Source organism: Acinonyx jubatus, chromosome E3 (assembly GCF_027475565.1).
Source record: "Acinonyx jubatus isolate Ajub_Pintada_27869175 chromosome E3, VMU_Ajub_asm_v1.0, whole genome shotgun sequence".
Lineage (NCBI taxonomy): Eukaryota > Metazoa > Chordata > Mammalia > Carnivora > Felidae > Acinonyx > Acinonyx jubatus.
The window spans coordinates 22,663,587-22,690,000 of NC_069398.1; the positions used below are offsets into that span (position 1 = coordinate 22,663,587).

A 26,414-nucleotide genomic window follows, 5' to 3' on the forward strand; every position below is an offset into this window, starting at 1 on the left:
ACCTTACGGCTGTGTGTCCGCTGCCTTTTGTCTGTATGTCCTTGGAGCGGAAACGGGTCGTTCTCTGACGCAGTGACCCCCAGTTCCCACTGCCCCCGCTTTGGCACACCTAGGAGGCATTCGAAGGTTAATGAACAGATCCCTCAGGTGTTTCTACCCCGTCCTGCAAGTTTTCTACGATCAAATAATGAGTCGAAGCAACATGAGGCCCCGAAGAGAAAGATAACCTTTTTACTCTCTGTAATGAAAGAGGGAGTATCAGTGAAGAAGGGTCCGTCTCCCTAGACGCACTGGGATGTTGCCTTGCAAGCTGGCAGAAATTGTAGTTTTGGGTTTTTTTTTTTAAATGCTTATTTATTTTTGAGACAGAGAGAGACAGAGCATGAACGGGGGAGGGTCAGAGAGAGGGAGACACAAAATCTGAAGCGGGCTCCAGGCTCCGAGCTGTCAGCCCAGAGCCCGACGCGGGGCTCGAACTCACGGACCATGAGATCATGACCCGAGCCGAAGTCGGATGCTTAACCGACTGAGCCACCCAGGCGTCCCAGAAATCGTACCTGCGAACAACATTCCTCTTTGAAGAGAAGAGTTCTCTTCAACAACAACTCTTTCCTCCAGCTCGGAACTCACCAGCGGCAGAGAACAAAGTTGAAGGCCGGGCCAGGTCATGGGGGTGATGGATGGCTCCGAAGAGGCTGGGGCCTGGGGGGCGGCTCAGGAACTCGGGTTTCAATCCGAAGTCCAGCTTATGTGGGTCTGACTGCATCTGTTTCTAGGGGAAAAAGGGGAAAAAGAAAAGATGAAACCCCAAGAGGAACGGCAGGGAAGAACGATCTCAGCGAAGAGGCAGAGATGGAAAAAGGAGACTCTGTGAATGGTGCTCTTGGGCTGCGTGCTACAGTCAGGTTCAAGTTTACAAAAGCTGGGAGAACAACAGCCCACAAAGCACCTCACCCTCGAATGCCAGAAAAGCAGGTCAACCTACGAGGGGCTAGTGGGGCCTGCGTCCGGACGGGGCCAGTGTTCCGTCTGTGAGGTCATACGGCCTGAGGAATAAAACCCTTGATTCAAACTCGCCACCACTCCGAAACAGTTTATTATTCGCTGTAAAGGCCCATTTTAGCAAGTTTTTAAATGATAGTATTTCAAAGCTCATTTTATTAGGAATTCTGCATGAATAATCTGCTGTGCAAATTAATCGTTAATGACTCTATGCTGTACTCTAATAGATCACAGTACATTAGTAACGGGAAGTTATGATGAAATATTTGCATGCTACAAGCTAATTTTCAGATGCTCATTGTTACATATTAAAACAAAAACAAAAACAAACAGCAACAAAGCAGGGGTACTCATTTAACGAACGGGGGTCTTTTTCTTGCCCCTGCCCCACGACTCCCTGAGGAAGAGATCAGCCAGTGAACCATCGAGAACTTCTCGTTTTTTCTTTTTGTTTTTGAGAGACAGCAGAGAGAGAGGGAGAGAGAATCCCATACAGGCTCCACGCTGTCAGCACAGAGCCCAAGGTCCTTGACATAAGCTTGAACTTATGAACTGTGAGATCATGACCTGAGCCGAAACCAAGAGTCGGATGCTTAAGCGACTGAGCCACGCAGGCACCGCCAGAACTTCTCCTCTTGCGAAGCACCTGCCATCAGCTGCTATCGCTCTGTTTCCACTCAGTTGTATGTATCCACCCTCAAGCTACTCTCCGTTCACCTTTCTGGAAGGCTGTAGAAACTGGCTCACCGTTTCCTCCCTTCTGCACTGTGGCGCCATTCTTCAGGCCAGTAGCCGTCTCAAATACGGGGTTTTCTTTTTTAAAGAAGATTTTTTTAATGTTTGTTTATTTTTGAGAGAGACAGAGTGCGAGCAGGGGAGGGGGAGAGAGGGAGGGAGAGAGGCAGAGAATCTGAAGCAGGCTCCAGGCTCCGAGTGTCAGCACAGAGTTGGACACGGGGCTCAAGATCATCAACTGCGAGATCATGACCTGAGCCGAAGTCGGACGGTTAAGTGATGGGGCCACCCAGGCGCCCCTCAAAAATGGGGGTTTCAGAGTTGCCCCACCTTCTTAATCCTCAGCAAACTTCTCTCTGAATCTCACGCCTCCCCTGATGAGCATCAACCCTGCCCCCCCCCCCCCGGCGGGGGGGTGCTGGAGGCTCCATGCTTCCCTCCCTGTGCCCGTCCCCCTGCCTGGCCCTCCCCGCCCGCCAGGCTCCCATCCTTCACGGCCCTTCGCCTGATTCTGACCCACTCCTCCAACCTCTGCCACCCGACTGACGCTCACAGTCCATTTGGGCCTGCACCACCTCAAACTCCCTCGTGTCTGCCACTGTATACTAAAGTCAACAGGAGGCCTCTGGGCTAGCTTGCGTGAGAATCCGGGACGACCGAAGTACGCCCTTCCCTCACCCACTCATCCGCTGTGCCCACTCGAGATGAAACGTCCCTGATCACTTCCGGCCGGAAGCGGATAGCACGTTCCATCGCTTCTCATGTGTACGTGGGTATGGTCGCTGGAGAGTGCTGGGCAACTAGACAGCAGGGTGGGTGAGGGCCCTCTGAGCCTGGCACCCGAAGTAATCTGCAGGTGGTATTTGGGGAGTACTAACAGAATGAGGAAACGCCCACTACAGGCAAGGGGACAATGCCATTTCTGCACAAATCCACAGGGCAGTAATAGCCAGACCCCAAACCCGAGCTTCTAATTCACTATAAATCCTTGAAAATCTTCTGAGTGCCTCTTTTAATTTGGTTGCCAGATTATTTGGTGCTAATACTGCATGGTACACAACACAGCACATTAACCACAACTTAGGTCCACGAAGCCATCCAAGCGGATGGCACCTGGGGATTACAAAGAGCTCGCTGGGAAGGGGAGATGAGCAGCTGTCTTCGTGTGCAAGATGGCTTCCTAATTGAATTGAGATAATGAAGGTTTTAGTCGCCGGGGACACCTTCACGGGGAGGAAGTTGCTAAAGTAGCACATACAACACCCTTCATCGCTTGTAACCTAAGGAGCTACGAGGAGGGTTGAGTCTCACCTACCGATCCACTAATCGCCATCATCCAGAACAGAAAGGGAACTGGCCTGAGTGTCAAAATTTAGTCAGTGCCCTAAGCACGCAGGTTTGCTAAACCATCAGGTTTCCAATTAAACCTCGCCTAACAATAAAATAAAAGTGAGCAAAACTCATTGACGGGACGTTAGGGGAAAGAGCAGGAGAGCAGGTACTTGGCCCCGAAGCAAAATAGCTTAGTGACCTCATTTCTTGAGGTCGGCTTTTTAACTTTTAGCTAGGTTGTTGTTGTCGTTTTCAATCATTTAATCATTAAAAAAGAAAACAGGGGCGCCTGGGTGGCTCTGTCGGTTGAACGGCCAACTTCAGGTCAGGTCGTGATCTCACGGTTCGTGAGTTAAAGCCCCGCGTCGGGCTCTGGGCTGACAGCTCAGAGCCTGGAGCCTGCTTCGGATTCTGCGTCTCCCTGTGTCTCTGCCCCTCCCCTGCTTGGGGTCCCTCTCAAAATAAATGAAACAAAACAAAATATTTCTGTGACAACCAGCTCTCCCTCCTTTATTTATCAGCTTTTTTTTTTTTTAAGTTATTTATTTATTCAGAGACAGAGCCAGTGAGCAGGGGGCGGGGCAGAAAAAGAGGGAGAGAGAGAGAGAGAGAGAGAGAGAGAGAGAGAGAGAGAGAGAGAGAATCCTAAGCAGGTTCTGCACTGATGCGGGGCTCGAACTCAAGAACAGCAAGATCATGACCTGAGCTGAAACCAAGCATGGGTCGTCTAACTGACGAAGCCACCCAGGTGCTCCTATAGGCTTCTTATTCTCACGGAGGCCGTTAGCACTAAACGCTTGTTCGTGAAAAAATGGATTAACTGAAGCTTACTGGAATTGCTTGATTGGTCGTCTTCTCCCAGTTTTCTAGGCACACTTACACAGACATTAAATCTGAACTTGTCAGTTATTTCTGTTACAACTATGTCAGCCAGTGATGCCTTATCTGGTCTCCTGCAGAAGGCTCTTGACCCTATCACGAACCGCGAGATCGTGACCTGAGCCAAAGTTGGACGCTTAGCTGACTGAGCCACCCGGGCGCCCCTCAAATATGGGGGTTTCAGAGTTGCCCCACCTTCTTAATTGTCAGCAATCTAATGGCTAGAACGTAAATGGCTGGAAAAGTGGAATGTAGTATCCATCTGTGTGACAAAAACACAGCCAAAGGAAGCAAAATAATCTGCAGGGTAACGGGCCGGAGGTGGTTCTGACAGGTACTGACTGTTTTCTAACCTGTGTCACTGGTCATCAAGACGACTAAGGTCACTGCGAACCAAACACGACGTCTGAAAGAGAAATTCTTTTTTTATTTTTTTAGGTTTCTTTTTTTTTAATGTTTGCTTATTTTTGAGAGGGAGAGAGAGAGAGCATAAGCAGGGGAGGGGCAGAGAGAGAGAGAGAGAGAGAGAGAGAGAGAGAGAGACACACGGAATCAGAAGCAGGCTCCAGGCTCTGAGCTGTTAGCACAGAGCATGATGCGGGGTTCGAACCCACGAACCATGAGGTCATGACCTTGAGCTGAAGTCAGACACTTAACCAACTGAGCCACCCAGGCGCCTCAAGAAATTCTTAACGTCACATGTTGCTGATGGAAGCTTAGTAGCATCCCATAGGGTCTCAAGGGCTCTATCAGCTTCTCAAAGTCATAAAATGAAACCAATGCGCCAAATCTTACAGAATTGAAAACTTCCATGTGTGGCTGTTCCCAGACACTCTGTTATTTTCTGTATAAACACGTGGTTGCTATAATTAGATTACCCCTTTTTGCAGGATTTAATATAATTTGGATCAATATGATGACAAAATCCTCTAAAAGGAAAAAAAAAACCATCAGGGAGTTCTTGGTTTATTCCTATTTTATCATTTTATTGGTGGTTTCCCTAATTAATAGTAAGATTTCCTAATAGCATCTTCTTGCCAGTGGATCTTTAGAAGCTGTTTAAATGCCTCCTTCCTCCATCCGGAGATCCCCCCCACCCCCCCGCCCCCGCCCCCCGCTCCTGTCCCCCTGCCCCCTTCCCCCGCCAGACCAGGAAGGCAAGACTGACCTTGACTTTCTGTTGGTGGTGGTAGATTTGCCAGGCGATGTGAACATGCATAGCACACCACTTCCCTGGTTTCTGGAACAACAAAGAGCAATGTGGTCACAAGAAGACCTTCCAGAGAACAGCATCTCCCAATTCCTTCAGAGCTTTTCAGCAGATTTTGGCTGCAGACGCTCTTTTTCACGGCCCGGTTGTGCTCAGTCCCCCCTCCAAGTGCCCTCTCTTAGCGGCTGCCCAGGGCCCAGGCCTCAGGGAACCCCGGTCAGCTCTGCCCCTCCTTCCCTTGGGGCCCGAGCTGGAAGCCACTGCTCAGAAAGCCACACTTGACGGGGACCTCCCCGGTCACCGAGCACAAGATGGCAAAAGCCCGAGCCCCACTCCGTGTCTCTTCTTTCTTTTCTGGTGCCAGCTGGCAGAGCGGGAGAGGGGGAAGCTGTACCTAACAAATGCGGCCATGCTACCATGCAAATCGGCTGTTCAGAAGAGCTAATTAGGGAGCGTCTGTGAATCGGTTCAAAACAAGAGAGGGTACAGAAGAACCCGCGTAGCCTCCCCCAACGCGGTTTTGTGTTAACCCCCAGAGCGGAACAAAGAAATTCACATTTCCATTGAAGCCCTGGTCCCACAAACGCTTCGCTAAGAGTCAACTACCCATTGGTGTTCTTGGGTGCCGCTCATTCCCAAGTGAAAAGAGAAGAAACAAAGAGAGCTGGTTCCTGCCTGTGCTCTAGGCCTCTGCTGCCGTCACGTCTGGGAGTGTATCAAGCCATGTCTCTCAGATCAGTTCATGTCTTGCTTTCCAAGCAGAGGAGTAAGCTCTGTGAGTGAGCTGTCTCAGCACCCTGGAGGGCAGGGACCACCTCCTGCCAATCGGTTTGTAGTCTTGTTGCGTAACCTACTCATAAGCTCCCGACACGCGCTCAGTAACTACAGGCCAGATGAGAGGAAGCGCTGCCCCATTCCTACATCGGCAAAGGACAGACGCTTCTGGTTTCTATATTAAGGAGCTGTTTCTGAAAGGTATCCTTAAATCCAAGTCTGGGGTCAGTTCCCGTGTCATGAAATCATCTGAAATCACCTACGTGATGACACAGTTCTCCTTTGTTTTGCTTTGGAGCAACTGAATTCTCTGATGAGAGGCGCCAGAAATGGGTTAAGTGTAGCAGGAAATCTATCCATCCATCCATCTTCCATCCGACCATCCCCCTCCCCAGTAAGTCAGCGTTTATTCAGAGGTCATCTCTTGGCCACTCTCCAGACCACGCAAGACATTAACAAAACCAATGCTTAGTATGGCCCTCTTCTGCACCAGAGAAATAGGTTGAATGGCTCTGAGGGTCAACATCACGTACCACAGAATGAGGCAGCCACCAGCCCAGATAAATAGATGGATGGATCGATCTACCTCTCTCTCTCTCTCTCTCTCTCTCTCTCTCTCTCTCTTCTAGGTGCAGGAGAGACAACAGAGCTCAGTGAAATCCTAATTTCTGCCTTTAGCTGAAGACTTCCCACGTACGTTCCCAGTAGTCAAGCTTGCAGAAGCCCTACCAACAAGATACGGTGCCTCAGTTGAATGTGCTGTTTGCTTTCCCTCAATGGCCTGGCTTCCTCCAACACTCAAAGCAACACAATGTGGGCCATTTCCAATTACACTACCTGAAAAGCCCAGCCACTCTCCTCCCAACATTTTATTCCAGCGTTTCTATGGCTTGTTTCCCTGTAATGGATTCGTATTTTTAACCCGCAGGGAGTCAAACAGAGGTTGCAAAACAGTTCTAGAAGAAGCTCTCTTACCCTTAACATAGGTCTGAAAGGATCTGTCAACTGTGAAGAGAAAATGACAACTCGGTTACATGCCTGTCACTCAAACAATTGCTCTAATTAACAAATTTGTAGTGCTTCATTAGGAGGGGAAATTAAAATGTTAGAATTTTACTTTTAAATGAAGCCCTTTTAGAGAATAATTAACCCATTTTCACACGATCAAAAGTGCCAAGCGTCCCTTCCCCCACTTCACAAGCCTGGGCATGTCCACGCTGACAAGCCCCCCGACCAAGTTTAATCAATAGCAATTTGCCCTCCGGCAACACGATTTGCTCACATTACACATCTGAACAGCCCTTCTAACCACACCGCCTGGGTTCTAAGGGAGGACGGCCTCCGGACCGTAGACCTAGAAGCCTGGGTACCCAGGGGTTTCTGGGAGAGCCGGCCTCTCCAGACGGAAGGTGGAACCAACGCACTCCATGTGATGACCGCACACTACTTAGAGGTATTACACACTTTTGAAAGGTTCACTAAACATCGTAAAAATACTTACGTAGCTAGTTCATTTTTAACTTCTACCTAACTCTGGTCATCAGTTTCTGACTGGCCCTTAGCCAGGGAAGAAGACGATGTTGTAAAAAGTCACCGTCTGTCCACATTTACTCTAAAGCCAAACGTAAGTAACAACCCACGAGACAAGACTGCATCTTTTGTAGATCTTCCAATTGTTTTCGAGAGGCGGTGGAGGTGTGCGTTATGAACGAGTGACATAACCAAAGCGCGAGGGACATTTGACTCAGGTCAGAGGAGGATTCTGCATTACAAGTGAGCCAGGAGTGCTGTTGGGGTTGGGGGCGGTGCGGGGAGAGGGTCCTGTGACGTCCAGGAAGAAAAGTAAGGGGACGTAGACAGAGAAGATTGGTCAAACAGAAACTACACAAGCTGATAGTGCCCACTTCCTGGGCTTGGACCACAAGCCATTTGTCTTCTCCCCTGCTGGCGAGTTGCTCCCCTTGTGTCATCAGCCACAAGGGAGCAGGGGAGATTTTGTTCTCTAAGAGTGACTGGCATTTTCTTGCACAAACTAGAAGGAACAGCTCCCACGGCAGCTCGCTCAGATGGGCTGAGGAAGGTGCGTGACCTGGGCCGGCTGGCCCGCAGAAACAAACAGACCCTGGCGTTACCTGTGACCGAGCCTGACTTTCTTCTACGTACCCTCGGGTCCTTCTGGAGCAGAGTGTGCGGGACGGTCCCGGGTCGAGCAGCAACATCGATAGGGTTGGAGGTCTACAAATTAATCAGACCACAGCTTAGGAGGCACAGAACACATGACCTGAAAAGCAAGATCTTTCTTTTCCTTCTAAAATAATGCAAGCCAAACGTCGATTTCGTTTGTTTGTTTCATTCTGGAAGACGAGAGTTCACAGAGGCATCTCCCCCAGTTGATCACACATGTTCTTCAAGAGGACCCGCTCCCTAGTTTCTCCGGGGACCCTGACCCGACTTTGCCCTGTCTAGGGAAGGCATCCAAAAGCGGAGACGTGGACCACGTCACTTCTCACCGCAATAAGCAGCACAGGACCAAAGAGAAGAAACATGTGAAAGCAATGTCCCCAACTCCATCTTCTTCTGACACACGGACGGCCCTGTCACTGTGTCTTTTGCGTTACCACCAAGCACTCTAAGAACTGCTTGCGTGAACGTCGCGGCCCCTCATCGGAATAACTGCAAGTGTTTCACAGACATTAAGCTAACTCTAAATTTTAGCCGGCAGACAATAACAAGGAATTACGCTCAGTCATTACTCATTAGCAGGGGTGGAGATGGAACAAGCGGGCCTGATTCAGGGACTGCACAGATCTCCTCTTCACTGATTCCTACGGTAATTCGGCTTCATCTTTCCGAAACCACCACCATTCTTGGATGTCATTCGTAACAATAACCTTATCCACAGGCTTGTGTCCTTTGAATTTACAGCAACGACAAAAAAGCCTACTTCTGGCGCTCGCAGTCCCTACTATCTGGGGGGATGGAGGAGTCAGGACATGTTTCACCAGGTATCTTATTGCGGAAAGCACAACTTCGAGGACTCCCCTCACGCCAGAAGTTAACGCGAGTGGGAAAAGAGCTCAAGCTTGGGCACAAAGCTTGCCTATAAGGAGAAGGGAGGGGAGGGGGAAGCATGAAAGAAAGAAAAGCAGTCAGCTGCTGTACAACTAACAATTAAGCTGGAGTTGTTAACAGCCTGATTTGCATACATATGAAGAACTCCACTAATGAACTGCAATCTACATATTCAATCAGTAAGATGGCCTGGAAAGGCCTATTTCAACACCAAGAGAGACACTTTCTTGCCCAGATGTAGTTTTCTGTGTGATTGGATAATTGTGAGTGAGGGAAATAGTCTAATTTATTAAATGACCTAGCAGTCTGTTTGGAGAGGCACTGGAGAGTTGGTGAAGCCCAGAGGGGACAGACCAGGGCCCAGGGTGTGAGGGTGCAGGGAATGGCAGACGGGGGAAGGGGTTGAAAAATCATTGTCATTTCAGCCCAAGACAGGAGGGTTTCACAGGGCCATCACGCAAGTGCCAGGTAGGGATAACCCGGCCTATAAGCCACAATTCCAAGCAGATAAATGTCACTTCTGAGGTGTACCTCGTCCTACCCCCAATGCTTTTAAATGTCTTTTCCTGTTTCTAGTTTCATGACAACGTGCCTCTAGAAAGGCAAAATGCGCTCATGCTGGAAGACCCTGGCCCCAATCTGGTGTTTTCTCTTAGAAATGAGATCGGGAAAAATAAACAAATAAAAAGGAAAACCAAAAACCACACACAGCAAACTTTCCTACTTAAAAAGTCTGAGGACGGTTACTGACATAACTGCATTTCGCTTTTGTATAAAAATAAAGAAGGGGCTGTGATAAAGTCGCATAAGGGCAGAGTGTCCTGAGAATGACTCCTCCCTATTGACCTTCAGAGAGAAGCCTAGCCCCAGATGAGTAGGATAACACTGACTAGGTAGAAACGAGTTTAGTTATTTAAAGGGCCAAAGGTTAATTTCCCATGAGGCTGTTGGTCTTGACCTTGGTAAGCATGACCACGGCTAAGGGAGGACTGAAGCAGAGTAGAGCCAGAATTTGCAGACAGACAGGGCTCAGGAGCAAAATGGGGAAGAGGGAGCAGAAGCGTCTTCCCCTCACACAACTGGAAGGATGCAATTTTAGTTTGGAATTGTTCTCTTACTGTCTCTTACAATCAGTCAAGGCTCAGCTTTGCCTCTTTGCTCGTAACATGTAACTCAAGGACAACTTGGTGCACACACATGTCTGACATTTCATACATTTCCTGACCAGAAGCTTGTGTCCACGATACTGGCAATAAAAAATATATATACGTATTCTGTATATTTTCAAGATTATAGGAAATCGCGGCTCAGCTGAGATTATATGGATAATACAGATGGAAAATGCAATTCGGGCTGAGGTTTAAAACTCAGAGAGAGGGCTCACAAAAAAACCCCCCAAAAAACCCAACAAACCCAAAACGTCGCTCTAATCCCGGTGGTCACTTCGGATTGGGAAGATTAGTCACTGGCGGGCGACAGGATGCAGAACCCACCCGCACGCCTAGCCTGGGGCTCGGCTGGTAAGGATGCTTGCCTATTTCCATGGTAAGGTTTCTTACCTTCGGCTGAAATGCTCCTTGTAGTGAACCAAAAGGACCAGTGGGTGGAATCATAGGGGGGATGCCCGATACTGCAGGAGGGTAGGAATGGAAGAGCTGTGGCCAAAGACGGAGAGGGGAAAAAAAGATTTTAGTAGGAGGCAAATGATATATTCCAATTCCCTTCCCATAGAACGACATCAACATTAGCAAGCCAGATCTCAGTTTGATGCTATTAGTCAAGAAGCCAGGATGAGATGATCACACAGATGTGCCATGAATGCTTAACTTAAAAAGTTAAAAGTAGTTCAGAATCAATCAGCCAACAAATGATGTCCCAGATGAGGACATCATTAGAAAGGGAGCTTTTCTAATTATTAATTGTTAAATCGGATAGAAGACCTAAACGGTTTGAGATTTTAATGTGCATCAAAAACAGGAGGGGTGCTGAGCCACATAAGATGCCCGGAAAATTACAAGTTAATTAGAAAAAGGAAAAAAAAAAAAAAAAAAGAAAAAAAAAAGAAAAATTAGGGAAAAAGGAAGAAAAAGAAGCAACTCTTTATGAGTTCCAGGATTTTATACCATTAAAACTCAATTAGTAATTTTAGATTTTTAATAGTTTGAGGAAATGAGAAAATATGCACAATCCTTGCTTCATTACGTTGTTCCAGAAGTGGCAGTTTCAGAGGACAATTTAATTGTCTCATCTCAAATGATGACAAATATTTGTGGGAGGGTAAAACGAAACGATTCAGTGTGCACTTACAACGGAGCTGCTGTTTTCTAGAAGGTGGACAAGCTCACTGGGGGCTACCCAAACCCAGCCCTTGCTGTGTCCGACCACTCAGTGCAGGGAGAAGAATGATTCTGAATTAAGAATATGAATTTTCTGGAATTAAGAGGACACGATGGAGGAAAGAAATATGCAGCAATACTGAACACAAGGCACAGACATCGTTTCCTCCTTCTAGAAATGGAGTATTTCCGAGATCCCACTGCTCCGATTCCATTTACTTTGATCAAACCACCATACAGACATTTAAGTCATGGCCCACCTTTCGGGTTGCGTAAAATGTCAAAAACACAATACTAAGAACTCAAGCTTTTCCTAATGATGCCTTTCTGTTAGCTATTTCTAGGTAATGGCTGAAATGCCCATTTTGCAATCCTGTTTTCAGGGCACATGCTTTTCTGTGGGTCTTTATTTCATTTTGCTCCCTTCAATGATGCAGCAAAGTTTTTCAGACTAATTGATATTGAACTAAATCCACTTAAACAGTGATTGCAAGCCAAGTGCCCTCATTTAAAACTACTTTTAAGTCTAAAATTGTGTTTTAGATACTTGAGCGCATTCCATCTTAATTCCCCTTATAACGTCCTAATCCCCAAAGCAGGGGAGACTAAGTACTTCATACATTATCCACTATAACTAATAAAATGAAATAACTCTCCCCCAGTATACTGTATGAAGCGGTGTAATTAAATACATGCCACACTAAAACACACTCAAGTCTCTAATACTCCGCCTCTCGGTGGGTATATTTCCTTTAACGTTCTCAATACAAAAATTAGATATTTTCATCACTGTCCTTCTGCTGTTATAGTCCATGACTGACCCTCTTAGAATACGGTCCCCTATTCTGGACTCCCCACCCCCCACCGGATGAAAAATCTGAAGTACCTAAGTAATAAAACATAAACCTGCCGGAAATTCAGGCCCCCGGGCTTACTCTCTATCGTACTTCTAGGACCGCCGGTGGCACACGCATGTAGGAAGGCACTACACTTGGTCCAGATTTACTCAGAAGGAAATCTGAGCCACTGGCTGAGCACGCTAAACTGTCTCTAGGAATGACTTCCTTAGCTAGTCCTTCGCTGAAATCCACAAACACAAAGGGCAGAAATCTGATGACCCTTAAGGACGGCACCACTCGCGGGACAGCGCTAAAGAGGAAGCCCAGGCGTCTGCTGCATTTTGCACGTCCGTTTAAAAAAAAAAAAAAATGCTTTTGTATCACAGTGCTGTGAGCAGAAAGTGCCAGAACAACGTGGGGCTCCGGCACTCGGATATACTTTCCGCATCCCTTCCTGAGGAGGGTCCCTCACGTTATGTCTGCACGTCTCTAGAGTAACTGATGCTTAATTGATTTCTAATATCTTGTAGTTTTGACTTCTCGGCTGGCTACACTCTGGACTAAGGCAGGGTCTGATTATCTGGTTCAGAGTAGGAATGAGCTCACAGGCTTTGCTGATCTACTGAGGAGCACTTCTTTCCAAGCAAGCATAGGTGAGGACGGATGGACAACGTGGCTACAAGAAATTACTCCTCTTCTTTCTTTCTGGTGTCGCTTGAAAAATATGAATAAACCACTGAGCAAAGAAACTTGCAAAATTTCAGGTAAGAAGGATGCAGTATTCACTCCATAATCAAAATATCATGGTAAGATGTACAAGGTGTTTGTCTTAGAAGATAAATAAGTAAAGCCCTCGTCTCACGTCTCAACTGAAATGTATCGAAATAGGCTGGTGCCGATTTCAGTTCTAGAACCGTACTCTTTAACGTGGCATAAAAGAAAAAATTTTTTTGTTACATAAAGAAGAATGAGGTTAAAGGGGAAAAACCATGTATTTCAATCTTAGGACCCTCTTTTACTGAAATGATAGTTTTTGGTTTTGGTTGTAACAAGCCCAGGAGAACACGACCAGCCACGTGGGAGAGGGGTCTACATTTAGTCAGGAGGAAATGAGAATCTGCTTTTGGAGGACTTAGGAGTCAAAAAAGACGAACGACATTCTGTTCGGAAGAAATACTTCACGTTGGATTCTGGGAAATCTGTGCTAAGGATGTTTTGGGCAATTCCTGAAATCCTGTGATTCCAGGGTCTCCTGCGGCCACAGTGATTCAAGTGCAGACCCCCCACTTTGAGGACAGACGCCTGGCTCGCAGTGAGGTTCACCTGTGCTTTAAGGTGTCAGGCGCGCTAATGATCTTTTGATTCGGAAGAGGATACTGCATCTTTACCAGAAGCAAACGTCACAAAAGCAAGCATCCAAAGTGACGAGGCGCAATGGGAATTCTCGCAAAGATGATTAAGGAAGGCTGCTAGTCATTTACTGATCTGTGGCAAGAGGACAAAAATGGAAAAGCAGTTACATTGAATGTGTAGCATGGTAACAAGACTCACACTGTGCCGGTAGAATGGGTCAACTTTTGTAGGGTATTTGTCAAACTGTAAAGGGATCAAAGCAAAAGCTAGTTACTTAAAGAGTCTACATTTCTGTTCACGGCTTCGGCGGAGGCAGCCCTGAGCGAGCTTCTCCGCCGTTAATTAGGCTGTCAACAGACTCCACGACCTCGTTGTACGTGAGAAACCGTTCTCGACTCCTGAGTCCCTCCGACAAGACAGGGGAAACCAAAGTGAAAACCCAGACGGTGCATTGCGGTCCTGGCCACACCGGAGAGTCATTTCGGTCTACATTTAGAGACCGGCATAAACCAGACCTTGAAACCGGAGAAAAGGGGCAATTATTCAGATACATCAAAGAGAAGCGAGCATTTGGTCTGATTTATCCAGAGAGTTCCCTCCATTTCCATCTTCCTTGTGGCTGAAGAACTGTATGTTCAGCCACCTGCTGAAACGTATTAGACCCAAATATAAAGGAATCTGGGAGAGGTCTTGGAACTTCTCTTTTGAGCAGAAAAGAGTATCCCACTGCTTCCTCTAAATAACGTCAACGTCCTGGTGCTACAACCCCCCCTTAGTTAGATTTGATTTAACAGCCCACTCAGGCTGCCATAAACTCTTTCCCCAAATATTAAGCCCTTAAAAAACGTAACTGTTGAGAAGGACAACAATTCATCCAGAAAAAAAAACATACAGGATTTACTATAGGAAAACATTTTGGTCCCAAGGCCTCATCTCTAATGTTCTCCTAAATAAAATTTACAAGATAAACTTTAAAATTCCATCTGTAGGGGCGCCTGGGTGGCGCAGTCGGTTAAGCGTCCGACTTCAGCCAGGTCACGATCTCGCGGTCCGTGAGTTCGAGCCCCGCGTCAGGCTCTGGGCTGACGGCTCAGAGCCTGGAGCCTGTTTCCGATTCTGTGTCTGCCCCTCCCCCATTCATGCTGTGTCTCTCTCTGTCCCAAAAAATAAATAAACGTTGAAAAAAAAATTAAAAAAAAAAATAAAATTCCATCTGTAAAAACATTAAGTAGAACAAAATGGGAGGGGGAGGGAGGAGAGGACACAAAGTTTGGTGAAGGGCGCACCTCTTAAAAATCATGGAATTCAAATCTATTCTCGCCATGCCGACACTAACTGCCTTCAAATCAAGTATTTCCTTAAATAGGAAAAATTAAGTCAGTAAAACACTCTAATACTCACTGTGGCAGACAGGGCTCTATCTCAGAATACTTAGCACCCTAATATGGGACTGTTCATTACAGTTTGTAAGTTAAAAAAGAAAACAAATCCCAGGTGGCTCATCCAGCAAGGGCCAGCCCCGGGTCAAGACCAAGATCATGTCCTTGGCAATGGCAGCTCTCATCACGGGGCCGACTTCTGCCCCTGTGGGTGCATCGCTCCCTGGCCACTTGCTGACAGAGCAGGATGCCAGACTTGGGCACCGTCTCATGAAATCCAAAAAATATAACCCCCACCCCCAACAAAACAGGCTTGGGGAGCCCCCTGAAAGAGCAGGGGTAACAGATACAGTCCAGATCTTCTGACGGCTCTCTCCCCTCCTCCGCCTTCCTCCTGACTCCCAGTATTCTATGAGCATCTGTTTGCTATTATTACTCGGTGCGGAGCACCGACAGATACATTTTTACACCTGCTGGCGACCCCCCCAAGATGCTCAAAAAGGCACAGCTGCCCTTGAAGAAGTTAACTACCGACACTGGCTGGGACTGCTTGGAGGGCATCTAAAATACCCTCCCCTCCGCCCATGCGCACACACAGTGCTGGACAGAACTTGCTAGAAAGAGGCTCCTGCCTCGGGCCCCGGGTCAGCGCTGCCCGGAGCAGGGCGCACTCCCTTCTCTCCAGCCAAGACGGACGAGGCCAAAGGAGGCCCCTAAGTGGCCAGCGCTCCCCACCCGGTCTCCTGTGCCCCGACGGCCCATTCCGCCCCGGCGTGCTGCACAAAAGAGAGTCGTGCTCTACTTATCCTCACATTTCTGCCTGGGGTACGCACCATGGGAGGTGCTGGCGTCGGCATGATGGCGGTGGGGGGGATGGCGTGGGGGAACGGCGTGAAGGTGTGCTGGTGCGTGTGCTGGTGCGTGTGCTGGTGCTGGTGCTGGTGCTGGTGGAACTCGGTCCGCAGGTAGGGCGGAGGGCCCAGGGAAGCCCCGCGGTCAGCACTCTGAGAGGCCAGAAAGCGTGTGTTCAGTTCCTGTCGCAAGATGTCTTGCTCTGGAAAAGAAGGAAAGGGAGAGGGTGATGCTTCCCCCCGCCCCGCCCCGAGTGGTATCCTTTGGATAAGGACACCCGAGGCCCTGACCAGAGAGGTCGGCGGGGCCGAGGGCACCCCCGAGGGCCCCTGTGCCCCCGGATGGAAGGGAACAACCAACCGGAGGATCCTGACGCCCAGTCACAATGAAATTGCGTTCTTCAGCCCCTAGGCTTTCGGGGACAAGGCTCCAGGCCGAACAGCCAGAGGTCAGTTTTCGGCTCTGTGACCGCCAGCTCAGGGAGCCTGGGCGTGGCGGGGGGTGACACCCACCTGGGTCTCAGCTCCCTCATCTACCACAGGGGGACAATATTGATGGTTCAAGGAATTAACATCGTTGAGTGCACACTGATCTCTGTTAACCTGGCTGTGCCCTCGTCTTCAAGGGGGAATGTCTGCCACAGTGGGACAGCACGGCTACAGGGGCCCAAACTTGGGATACCAGCCTGGTCAATACAGGTGAGGAGAGAAGAAGCCAATACCTAAGGCTGAATTTTGCTAACACTTAAAACTCTGGGATACCTTGGAGCGAAAAGCGCATCTTCCCCTCCCAAGAACGTAGAAGGCCCTACTCCTTGAAAACAACCCCCTTAAACCAGGATGGAATTTAAAGAGACTGGAACAGAACAGTCGCGGGCCTGGTGAAGTTTCCGTCCCTCGAATGGGATGACCGGGCGTATGTAATCCGTGTTTTACCACGTAGTGCGTGGCCTTATTTGGAAAAGCCTCTGGACTTCCAACCAGCTGGCTTCCCTTTGGCTGTGTCCGAGTCTCCTGTGCTGTGCCAAGTGGGTAGGGGGCGGCGTGTATTTCTGCCAAACCTCAGCCCATGAAGGACCGGAGGCGGGTTACAAGAGTCTCTATAATAAAGCAGCAACTGGTCAGTCGATAAAACCTAGCCATGAAGGACACACAGGCAGTGGTGAGGCCCCAAGCGTGGAAGACGGGAGGGCAGGTGGGCGAGGTCGGCCCCCCCTCCTACCTGAGTAAGTGCTTCCGGCCGGGTGTCCGGGGACCTGCAGACTCCCTGAAGTCAGAGGTGGTGGCGGAGGCAGAGCCGTGGGAGGGGCGAACATATTGGGGTGATGTGAGTGTGCGGGGGGCTGGAGGGTGGGTGTGAAGCTGTGCAAGGGGCTGTGGTTGGGCAGTGAGAGGGGGAACGGGGAGGCCGAAGGGTGGTGAGAGATGTGAGGCGGGGCGGGCTGAGTCTTTGCTGGGGTGCTGCTTCTGCTACTGCTGTTGGAGTGACCAAAAAAAAAAAAAAAGGAAGGAAGGAAAAAAGAGGTAAGCAATTCATTTTCTTAAAAAAAAAAAAAAAAAAAAAATCCTATCTCACTGCCCAAAGCCGTGCAATGCTTTCTCCCGTTCCTTCTTCTTTATAGACCCTCCCTCATGCCCACAAGAAGCCTCTGCTAAAATCATAACCACAGGGGCGCCTGGGTGGCTCAGTGGGTCGAACGTCTGACTCTTGGTTTCGGCTCAGGTCATGAGCTCATGGTTTGTGGGATCGAGCCCCGCATTGGGCTCTGCACTGAGGGCACAGAGCCTGCTGGGATTCTCTCTCTCCTTCTCTCTTTCCCCTGCTTACGCTCTCCCTCTCTCTCTCTCTCTCTCAGCGGTGAACACTTGGTGACCCGATGGCGGCCGGAAACTCACGTCGGCTCCCGCTCTGTGGCCAGATTCTCACCTCTGCCCCTAGAAACCCTGCGCCTTCTGTCCGTCCTCCACTAGCCACACTTCCTCCACTTTACAAAGATGGACGAGAACAACGGCCTGAGCTCACCCTGTCTGACTGCTGCCCCTTGATGAAGAAGCACAGATAGGAAGGTGAACCAGGGAGCCCCTCATCACCGCTGTGGTCTGGAGGCCACAGAAATGAACCCTGGCAAAGGCAGTTTCCTTCCCTTGTCCTAGACAGGAAAACAGCCCGCCCCAGAACCCCCGTCGGTCACGTCACAAGGAGAGCAAAGCCCTACTAGGTTACAATTACAACCTCCGGGGCAAGCGAGGGTGGGCCACGCTTGGCCCCATACCCGGGTTTCTGTCTCCCTTTCCTCGGCGGTTCCTCCACTGAGCTACTCTGAAAACTTTCCTTTGTAGTTTGGCAAAGACAAGGCAGGAGAGCCTGGATCGCCACACGGGAGCTTCTCTGTCTCCAGTCCAGCTAGCTTCTCCTACGCCCCTCTGACCCACCTTGGAAGAAGTACATCGTAACGGGAAAACCTCAACCGGAGTCCCCTGGTCCCCATCTTCCTGACTCTGGAGTTGCAGCACATCCTCTCATGGGGGCAAATCCCTCCCTTCTAACAATCTCCTAACGCTGGGGGCGCCTGGGTGGCTCAGTCGGTTAAGCCTCTGACTTCGGCTCAAGTCACGATCTCATAGTTTGTGGGTTCGAGCCCCACGTCGGGCTCTGTGCTGACAGCTCAGAATCTGGAACCTGCTTCGGATTCTGTGTCTCCCTCTCTCTCTCTGCCCCTCCCCTGCATGTGCTCTCTCTCTCTCTTACACACAAAAATAAGTAATGTTAAAAAAATTTTTTTTTAAATCTCCTAGCACTGGGTGCTGGTAGGTTTCCCCTCGTGGCCTCTCTCCGGGACAGGGTGGGGAGCTCCCCTCTACACTGTGTCTTATGCACACTCCCTCCCCTTCCTGCCTTTGCCCCCCCCCCCCCCCCAGGAGTCTCTGCAGCTGTTTTAGTTCTTCACAACGTCCTGTCTCCCCAACCCGGGCCAACCTGCCCTCTCCCAAGAGCCCCAAGCCTCGCGGGGCCCTCTCCTTGTCCCCTGGTCTCTGCCTCCCGGGGAACACAGTGTCAGTGTTTGCACTGTCCTTGGGAACCCCTTCCCTACTCCTGCCTGCCGGTCCCAAAGAAGATGGCAAAAGTCAGGCCAAAAAAAAAAAAAACAACAACAAAAAAGCAGGTTGCTCACCTTAAGCTGTTGAGGCTTAAGCTACTGCTGTTGTAGGCGGACAATGGCTGGGTGAGGCTCTGGGATGAGGGATGGGCCTGCACAGGCGGGAGACTCTGGTGGAGCAGCTGGGTGGGGGACTGCGGCCTCGGCGGCCTCTGCACCGGAGGCTGAGGGGCGGGCTGAAGCTGGGCCTCTGGGGGCGCCTGTGGTGGCTGTGTGCTTGGACGTGGGGGCTGAGGCGGGGCCTCTGTGCGCCGCACCAGGTCGGGGTCCGGAGAAGGAGCTCGGGGCTGGGGTTCCGCCTGGGGCTGGGGCAGCGGCTGGGGGACCTGAGGGCAGGGGTCTTTAAGCACCACGGGCTCAAAGATGGGCTCTTTGCAACAGTCCTGGCTCTTCTCCTGGCTTCTCTCTAGACCGGATATCTTGGGGACAATCGGCCCTGCATCCTGGCTGTCATGTTCGGGCAGTGTGCCGACACCTAACTCCGGATCTGTGCGGGGCGGGGGGAGAGCAAAGACAAAACCACAGGTAATGACACGTGAGTGTGAAACGAGGAGCTGAAAGCCAAGTCCAAGCCCGGATTCGGGGTCGCACGGTCTCAATGACGCGGGGTGGCCCAGGGCCGCCTCCTGGCTTCCTGTCCTCACGTTACCACGTGCGGGACACGAGCACACTGTGAACAGGGAAAGACGGGCCGGCCGGAGGAGGCCGCATTCCAGAAAGCAGCCTAGGCCACCAGGGTCTGAAAGTGGATGTCTTCCTTAGTCTTGATAAAACCTTTCATGCAGTAAAATTAAGAAACAACAGCCAGCAAGTTGATCTCTCCCTTCTAAAACCCATACAGTTCTTGAATATACAAAAGAGCGGTGTTTTCAAACAGCAAGTGAAGCAAATGTTACTGAACCACCCACAGATGTTCCTTCTTGGCCTTGCGTCTTCCCCCTTCCCATTCTGACTGATGAGACACACTTGACATTTACAGAAATAATTTTTTGTTTGGCAAGTGCTAAACTGTGGTCAAACGGCGGGCCTCCTCGTGCTCGCCAAGTGATCCTAGCAACGTCTGAGATCCAAGGTGCAAACATGAATTCAAGTCAATTTACAGTCAGCTATACAAAGCCAGACCTTTTAAAGGGTCCCCCACGCCCCCGGCCAGCGGAAGGGTGCAGTGCTGAATGAGGAGGCAAAATTCCTGTTATGAATTTAAAAGGTCTGCTCCTCTCCAAAGCCCCAAACATCTATGCCACATCTCACAGAGTGTTTATTTGATCACCGCATAAGCCAAACTCCATAAAATCCTCTAACAGAAGAATGAAAGACAAATACGACATTAAATAGAAAGAAATGTCCCTATTGATGAGTTATGCTTTTGTATACATCGGGGAGGGGGGGCAGGGAATGACCCTTCTCACTACTTTGTGCTAAAAAAGCCATCCTTTTATTATCACACAGCTCAGAAATAGGGAGAGAACCAATTACGATACTCTCTGAAATGAGGATGTGCTCCAGGCATTCCAAAATAAACTACTTTGGGCCCCCAGCTTTCCCTTCCAATCTCACTGGATCGAGTGTGGAAAGTACATGGTATTCTCAATGGTCCTATCAATTTCTGTGGATGTCCTCTTAGGTACACACACTTGCCATCTTTCTCCCCTGGAATTTGCATCAAAGTGACCCATTATTTTAAACGTTCTTTTGGTAAAAAAAAAAAAAAAAAAAAAAAAAAAAAAAGAGATCAAGCCTATAACATGCTCAAAAGCAGAAGCAAACTGGGTTTATAAACAAGGCACATTTTGGGGCTAATGTGACCCTGGCTATCTTTACAACTGCACGGGCAGCATGCAAAGAAAGTCCCCCCTTGGCACGTTTCAGCCACCAAAGGATAAAGCATCCAATAAGACCTCGGTGAAAAGTAATTCTAGACTCCTGGCATCCCACTCACACATATTTCCATCCAGTGCTGTCCTTCAGAGCCTTTCTGGGAAGATTTTTGCTAACGATAAGCTGAAATTTTATGAATTCCACAAACTTGAGGGCTGAGACAGAACATCAAGATTCTTTTTTTTTTTTTTTAATTTTTTAAGTGTTTTTATTTATTTCTGAGACAGAGAGAGACAGAGCATGAGCAGGGGAGGGGCAGAGAGAGAGGGAGACACAGAATCGGAAGCAGGCTCCAGGCTCTGAGCCGTCAGCACAGAGCCCGACACGGGGCTCAAAATCACGAACCGTGAGATCATGACCTGAGCTGAAGCCCGACGCCCGACCGACTGAGCCACCCAGGCGCCCCATCAAGATTCTTGATGTGGACAGGCCCCATTCGGCCCGAACTCCTAAATAAGGAGAGAAGATCCTTTATCTCCAGACATTCACACCTAGGGGCTCTGGTTGGGCTTTGCTTTCCATGTTTTTTCTATCATTTCCACAGCAAGAAATTACACGAGCTCACTGAAATACACCGGCTTCCTACAACGCAAGCCGGTTAGTTAGGTCCACGGCACAAGCACTACCACCCCAGACATCCTAACAGGACGCGGTCTAAGAGATTTTCCTCAGTGAGAAGTTCTGGATGCATAAGCAAGGGTTCTTCCCACTCTGACACTCCGACGGCTAATTAGGATCATTATGCTTGCTATAACGGCAGGAACACATTTCTCTCCTTTTGAAGTGCTTTGTTCTCTCCAGGCTGGGAAGGTGAAGGAGAAATCCATAAATATTTTCCATCTCATTAAATTTAAATTCAAATTCATGTTCCCCCGCCCCAAATCAGTGTCCAAACGAAGTTTCTCTCTGACATAAAAGAAAGTGTCATGTTTCCAAGGGACACCACCCAGAGAACATCGTTTCGATTTTCCTTATGCCGGTAAGGAAGCACATTAGAAACACATAGATAAGTGCTTCGTCTATGTAGCTTGACTATATTTATCTCCTCGTTCTTTATTTAATGAGCCTCTAGAATGAGGACAACACAGCCAAGTTGGCAGGGGGCGTGGCGCAGCCTTGGGCTTGCTTCCCAAGGCTCTGTAAAGACAAAGGGGGTTGGCTTTCGTGTCTCCTCTGTTGCCCCCTTGTCACTGTCGGTTAGTACCAACCTAGACACGGCTAGAGTTAGGGGGGCGGGGAGCAGACTGGATCGCCATCCCGGACAACCAGAGCGGGGTGCACAGGAATGCCAAAATCTCCCTAGTGAGCCCTGCAAATTCCTATGGGGCTATGATGAATGACTCCGGGAACCCAGAAGCCCAGAATTTCGGTGTGAGACCAGAATCTGGGAAAACCATGCACTTGAAGGTGCATACAAATGACCTGCACACCTGCTTAAAATGCCAATTTGGACTCAGGAATTCTGGGATGGGGCTCCAGAGTCTCCCTTTCTATTTCCCAGGTGATACTACTGAGCCTTGGCTCTTTCTGTGAGTAGCAAGGATCTCATTATCCAATCCTCTCCGATTAGACGGCGAATGAGCCCCGAGAAGTTGGGGAACGCACTTGATGGAGGTCACCTGGCTGTTTAATGAATCAGAGGGCTTTTGTTCTAGTCCTAACTCTTGCCACCATTAATTGCTTTTTCTCTGATTTACGCATTGCTGCCCCCTCCGAAACAAAAATCCTGAACAAAGCAGGTAATGGTAAAATCCAAGAGTCCATTACAATATTTGGTCCAGAGAGACAGTGCGAAGGGGTAGGAAAGCTAGTTGCTAGAACACTTGAACTTCAGCTAAACCTGGAAGCGATCATCAGTCTGCCGATGCCCTACTCCTGCAACCCAGAAGCAAGGGTGGCCGGTTAGAAGGCTGGTAAGAACTGTAAGAACTCGGGGGCTGAGACAGTTTTACGACTCCCCATCGACATGAGTCTCTTGAGGCACAGATTAGGCGTCATGCATTTTTGTGGCTAATCGGTAATGCATTTCCTCTTCCTTTCAATTATTCAATAAATGTATCTTCCCAGTTAAGCTTTTCCATCTTGACAGTCAATTTGTCTTACTGTGCTTCTCCAAAATTGGCATGAACACATTAAAAAAAAAATCATTTTGTATTGCTCTGTGTGCTCGGAGTTTGCCAAAGGATGAAATTTGCTGAGGTTGAAAGAAATAAGAATGTGCAAGTGGACCAGTCTTATTTACAAGTGTTGCTCAGTACATTTTGGGGTTTTAGAATCGCCCTTCTTGTGATTATAAAAATAACACATCATGCTTATGATAAAATACATGCAAATTAAAATGACACTGCACAGTATACGGTAAAAAGGGTGAATTTACTACATGTAAACTATATCTCAATAAACTTGACTCAGGGGTGCCTGGGTGGCTCAGTCAGGTAAGCGTCCGACTCTTGATTTCTGGCCCAGGTCATAATCTCGTGGTTTTGTGAGTTGGAGCCCCACGTTCGGCTCCGTGCTGAGAGTGAGGCTGCTTGAGATTCTCCCTCTCTCTCTGCCCCTCCCCTGCTCACACCCCGCTTTCTCAAAAATACATAATAAATAAGAAACTTTAAAAAAGGTTAAAAGAAAATAACCTTGACTCAAACACGATACATTTTTTTTTTTTTTTAAAGATAAGGGCAGATTAGGAAAACTCCTGTTTCCTTTCGATACACACCTGATACAAGTTCCTTGGGGAAAATGGGTAGGCGATTGTACTTTACTAGTAGAATAGAAAGCCCACAACTTCAGTGGAGGGTAATTTGGCAACACTTGGCCAAGAAACTCATGGAATTCTTTTGACTAGAGCCCTATAGACACAATGAAACAACATCATGGTTTGAATCGCAAGTTTGGAAAGAAAGAGGAACTTGGACATTGGCTACGTACAAATCTGGTACCATGTGATCATGTTACCTATTAAAAAAAAACAATTTTTTTTTAAAGTAGGCTCCACACCCCAACCCAGCACAGAGCCCAACATGGGTGGGGTTTGAACTCAAGACCCCGAGATCAACATCTGAGCCAGATCAAGAGCCGGACACCTAACCAACTGAGCCACCCAGGTGCCCCTTACCTATTAAAAATTTAAAAAGAAAACTGGTCATGCATTAAACAAGTCTGAGCATGGAAAAAAAAAAAACCACACAGCAAACAAAACTGAGAATGTGAATAGCGGTATGACCACAAACATGGAGAGTATATTTTCTATAAGATAAGAAAATAGAACGCATGAGTTTATAATAAATTTGAAAATAAGTGGATTTTGTGAAAAGATCTCAACTACTAAAACGGACTCAAAAACAAATAAATCTGATCATAAAAGTAAACTGGAAAATGACTCAATGGTCAGCACCTTCCCTTCAACCCAGAAATATGTACCAGGTATATTTGGTGTTATAGACAATGTGGACTATACCTGTAAGAAACACAATATTCTTGTCATTGAAATTAAAAACTAACAGGGGTGCCTGGGTGGCTCAGTCGGTTAAGCATCCGACTTCAGCTCAGGTCATGATCTCACAGTCCACGAGCTCGAGCCCCGTTCGAGCCTCGTGTCATGGGCCGTCAGCACAGAGCCTGGAGCCTGTTTCCGATTCTGTGTCTCCCTCTCTCTCTCTGCCCTCCTCCGCTGGCACTGTCTCTCTCTCTCAAAAATAAATAAACATTAAAATTTTTTTTAAAATTGAAAACCAACAGCAATACAAACAAAAGGAAGAGGCAAAAACTATTTACAAAATAATAATAATAGTCTAGCTAGAAAACACAATCAGATGAGAAATGTATGAGAATAAGAGAACTCAGTAAAATATGCAAATAAAAAAACTCCACACACGTTAGTAGCTTTTCTACATACCAGCAATAGTGAACAGAAAGTAAAATTTAAACATGAGCCCCTTCATAATAACAAAAATCATGTAATACTTGGGGACAAACCTAACAAGAAACTGACAGGGCCCATAAAGTCTCAGAAATGTACCTCCAAAATGCTTTGAGAACTTCTATGTTCAAACTTCTATGTTTTATGATGGGGGGGGGGGGCAGAGAAAGAAAGAGAGAGAGAGAGAGAGAGAGAGAGAGAGAGAGAAACAAGTCAAAGCCATGTAAGAGGTGGTTCTCCTTCGAGGATACCCCCCCTAGTGGAGTTCTCAAACTCTGTGGAGTGGGATTGGCTGTCACAGTGGCTGGACAGCACTGGTGGCTCTTAGGGACATTAGAAGGACAAGGCCACACATCTCAGTTAGTGTTCTAAAATCCCACTGCACATTTGCACGGCTGAAGAATCTAGAACCCAACTGTTTTTGCATATGAACGCAAAATAACTTTTGTATAGTGTTAATACACTGGATTTTCCAGGAATGCAACCACTGTACGCCCCTGTGTCTGTGATGTCATGTCTTGTCACGAACAACCCACAGTTAGTTGTTCACCATTTGGGTAAATCACGACACCAATGGTATGGCTGATCCTGGCATCTGAATTATCAAGACCCACGGACCTGTATGAATCACTTTTGCAGCAGCCATATTTGTATACCATCCCATGTACAGATTCAAACATCTGACCATTTCGTTGTCTTCTAATGTAAATATTTACATACTTAAAATCATGTTACGCTATTATAAATTACTTGCTACTTGTTTCTCCTTTACTTTTCATTTAGGGGTTTTGTGTGCATTTTTAAATAATGCGTATAGATAAGAATTTGACTATATATTTTGTTCCAGAAAGTGAAAAATATGAACCCATTATGTTTTTTAATTGTTTTTTGTCTTTCTTTTTTTTTTTTTAATTTTTTTTTAACGTTTATTTATTTTTGAGACAGAGAGAGACAGAGCATGAATGGGGGAGGGTCAGAGAGAGGGAGACACAGAATCTGAAACAGGCTCCAGGCTCTGAGCTGTCAGCACAGAGCCCGACACGTGGCTCGAACTCACGGACCGTGAGATCATGACCTGAGCCAAAGTCGGCCGCTCAACCGACTGAGCCACCCAGGCGCCCCCTTAATTGTTTTTTGAATGTTTGTTTATTTTTGTAGGAGAGAGAGACAGAGCGTGAGCAGGGGAGGGGCAGAGAGAGAGGGAGACACAGAATCGGAAGCAGGCTCCAGGCTCGGAGCTGTCAGCACAGAGCTCGACGTGGGGCTCGAACTCACAAACCGTGAGATCATGACCTGAGCCAAAGTCGGACGCTTAGCTGACTGAGCCACCCAGGTGCCCCTAAATGTTTCTTATATTACACAAAAAGGGCATTGGGAGTGGGAGGGTTGAGATTTGCTGTGTTATGCCCCTGTGATGAACTACTATGTTTCCAGACGTCCAATATGTTACGGCAAAATACGGTTAAGTACTTCAAAGGGTTGTTGTAAAAATTAAGTTCTTTCCATGAGGTAGAGCACAAACTAAACGATCGGTGTTCCCAAAACTATAGTTGAAAATAGTTTCATGGAAAACATTTCTTCACAAAATTACTACCAAGTAAAACGAAGGGCACTATCACCAGTATGGACTCTCAAAAAATGAAAATTACCTGTATACATGGGTATACACAGGCACAGAAAAAAGATTAGAAAGATAT

At 47.9% G+C, this 26,414-nt stretch overlaps 1 protein-coding gene across 6 annotated transcripts in view; it reads right to left on the bottom strand.

The window, feature by feature from the left end:
- AUTS2 (activator of transcription and developmental regulator AUTS2) overlaps window positions 1–26,414 on the bottom strand; it is a 1,109,507-nt gene that overhangs the window by 10,209 nt on the left and 1,072,884 nt on the right. For 3 of the 6 annotated variants that reach the window (XM_027042410.2, XM_053213845.1, XM_027042417.2), the window contains 9 exons: window positions 18,936–19,407; window positions 16,985–17,238; window positions 15,724–15,965; window positions 13,731–13,775; window positions 10,564–10,659; window positions 8,096–8,167; window positions 6,908–6,937; window positions 5,117–5,188; window positions 631–772 (listed from right to left, as the gene is read on the bottom strand). In XM_027042410.2, coding sequence (XP_026898211.1) covers window positions 631–772; window positions 5,117–5,188; window positions 6,908–6,937; window positions 8,096–8,167; window positions 10,564–10,659; window positions 13,731–13,775; window positions 15,724–15,965; window positions 16,985–17,238; window positions 18,936–19,407 — 1,425 coding nt within the window. The remainder of the gene's footprint in view (window positions 1–630; window positions 773–5,116; window positions 5,189–6,907; window positions 6,938–8,095; window positions 8,168–10,563; window positions 10,660–13,730; window positions 13,776–15,723; window positions 15,966–16,984; window positions 17,239–18,935; window positions 19,408–26,414) is intronic. The other 3 variants (XM_027042413.2, XM_053213847.1, XM_053213848.1) reach the window with 2 other exon arrangements.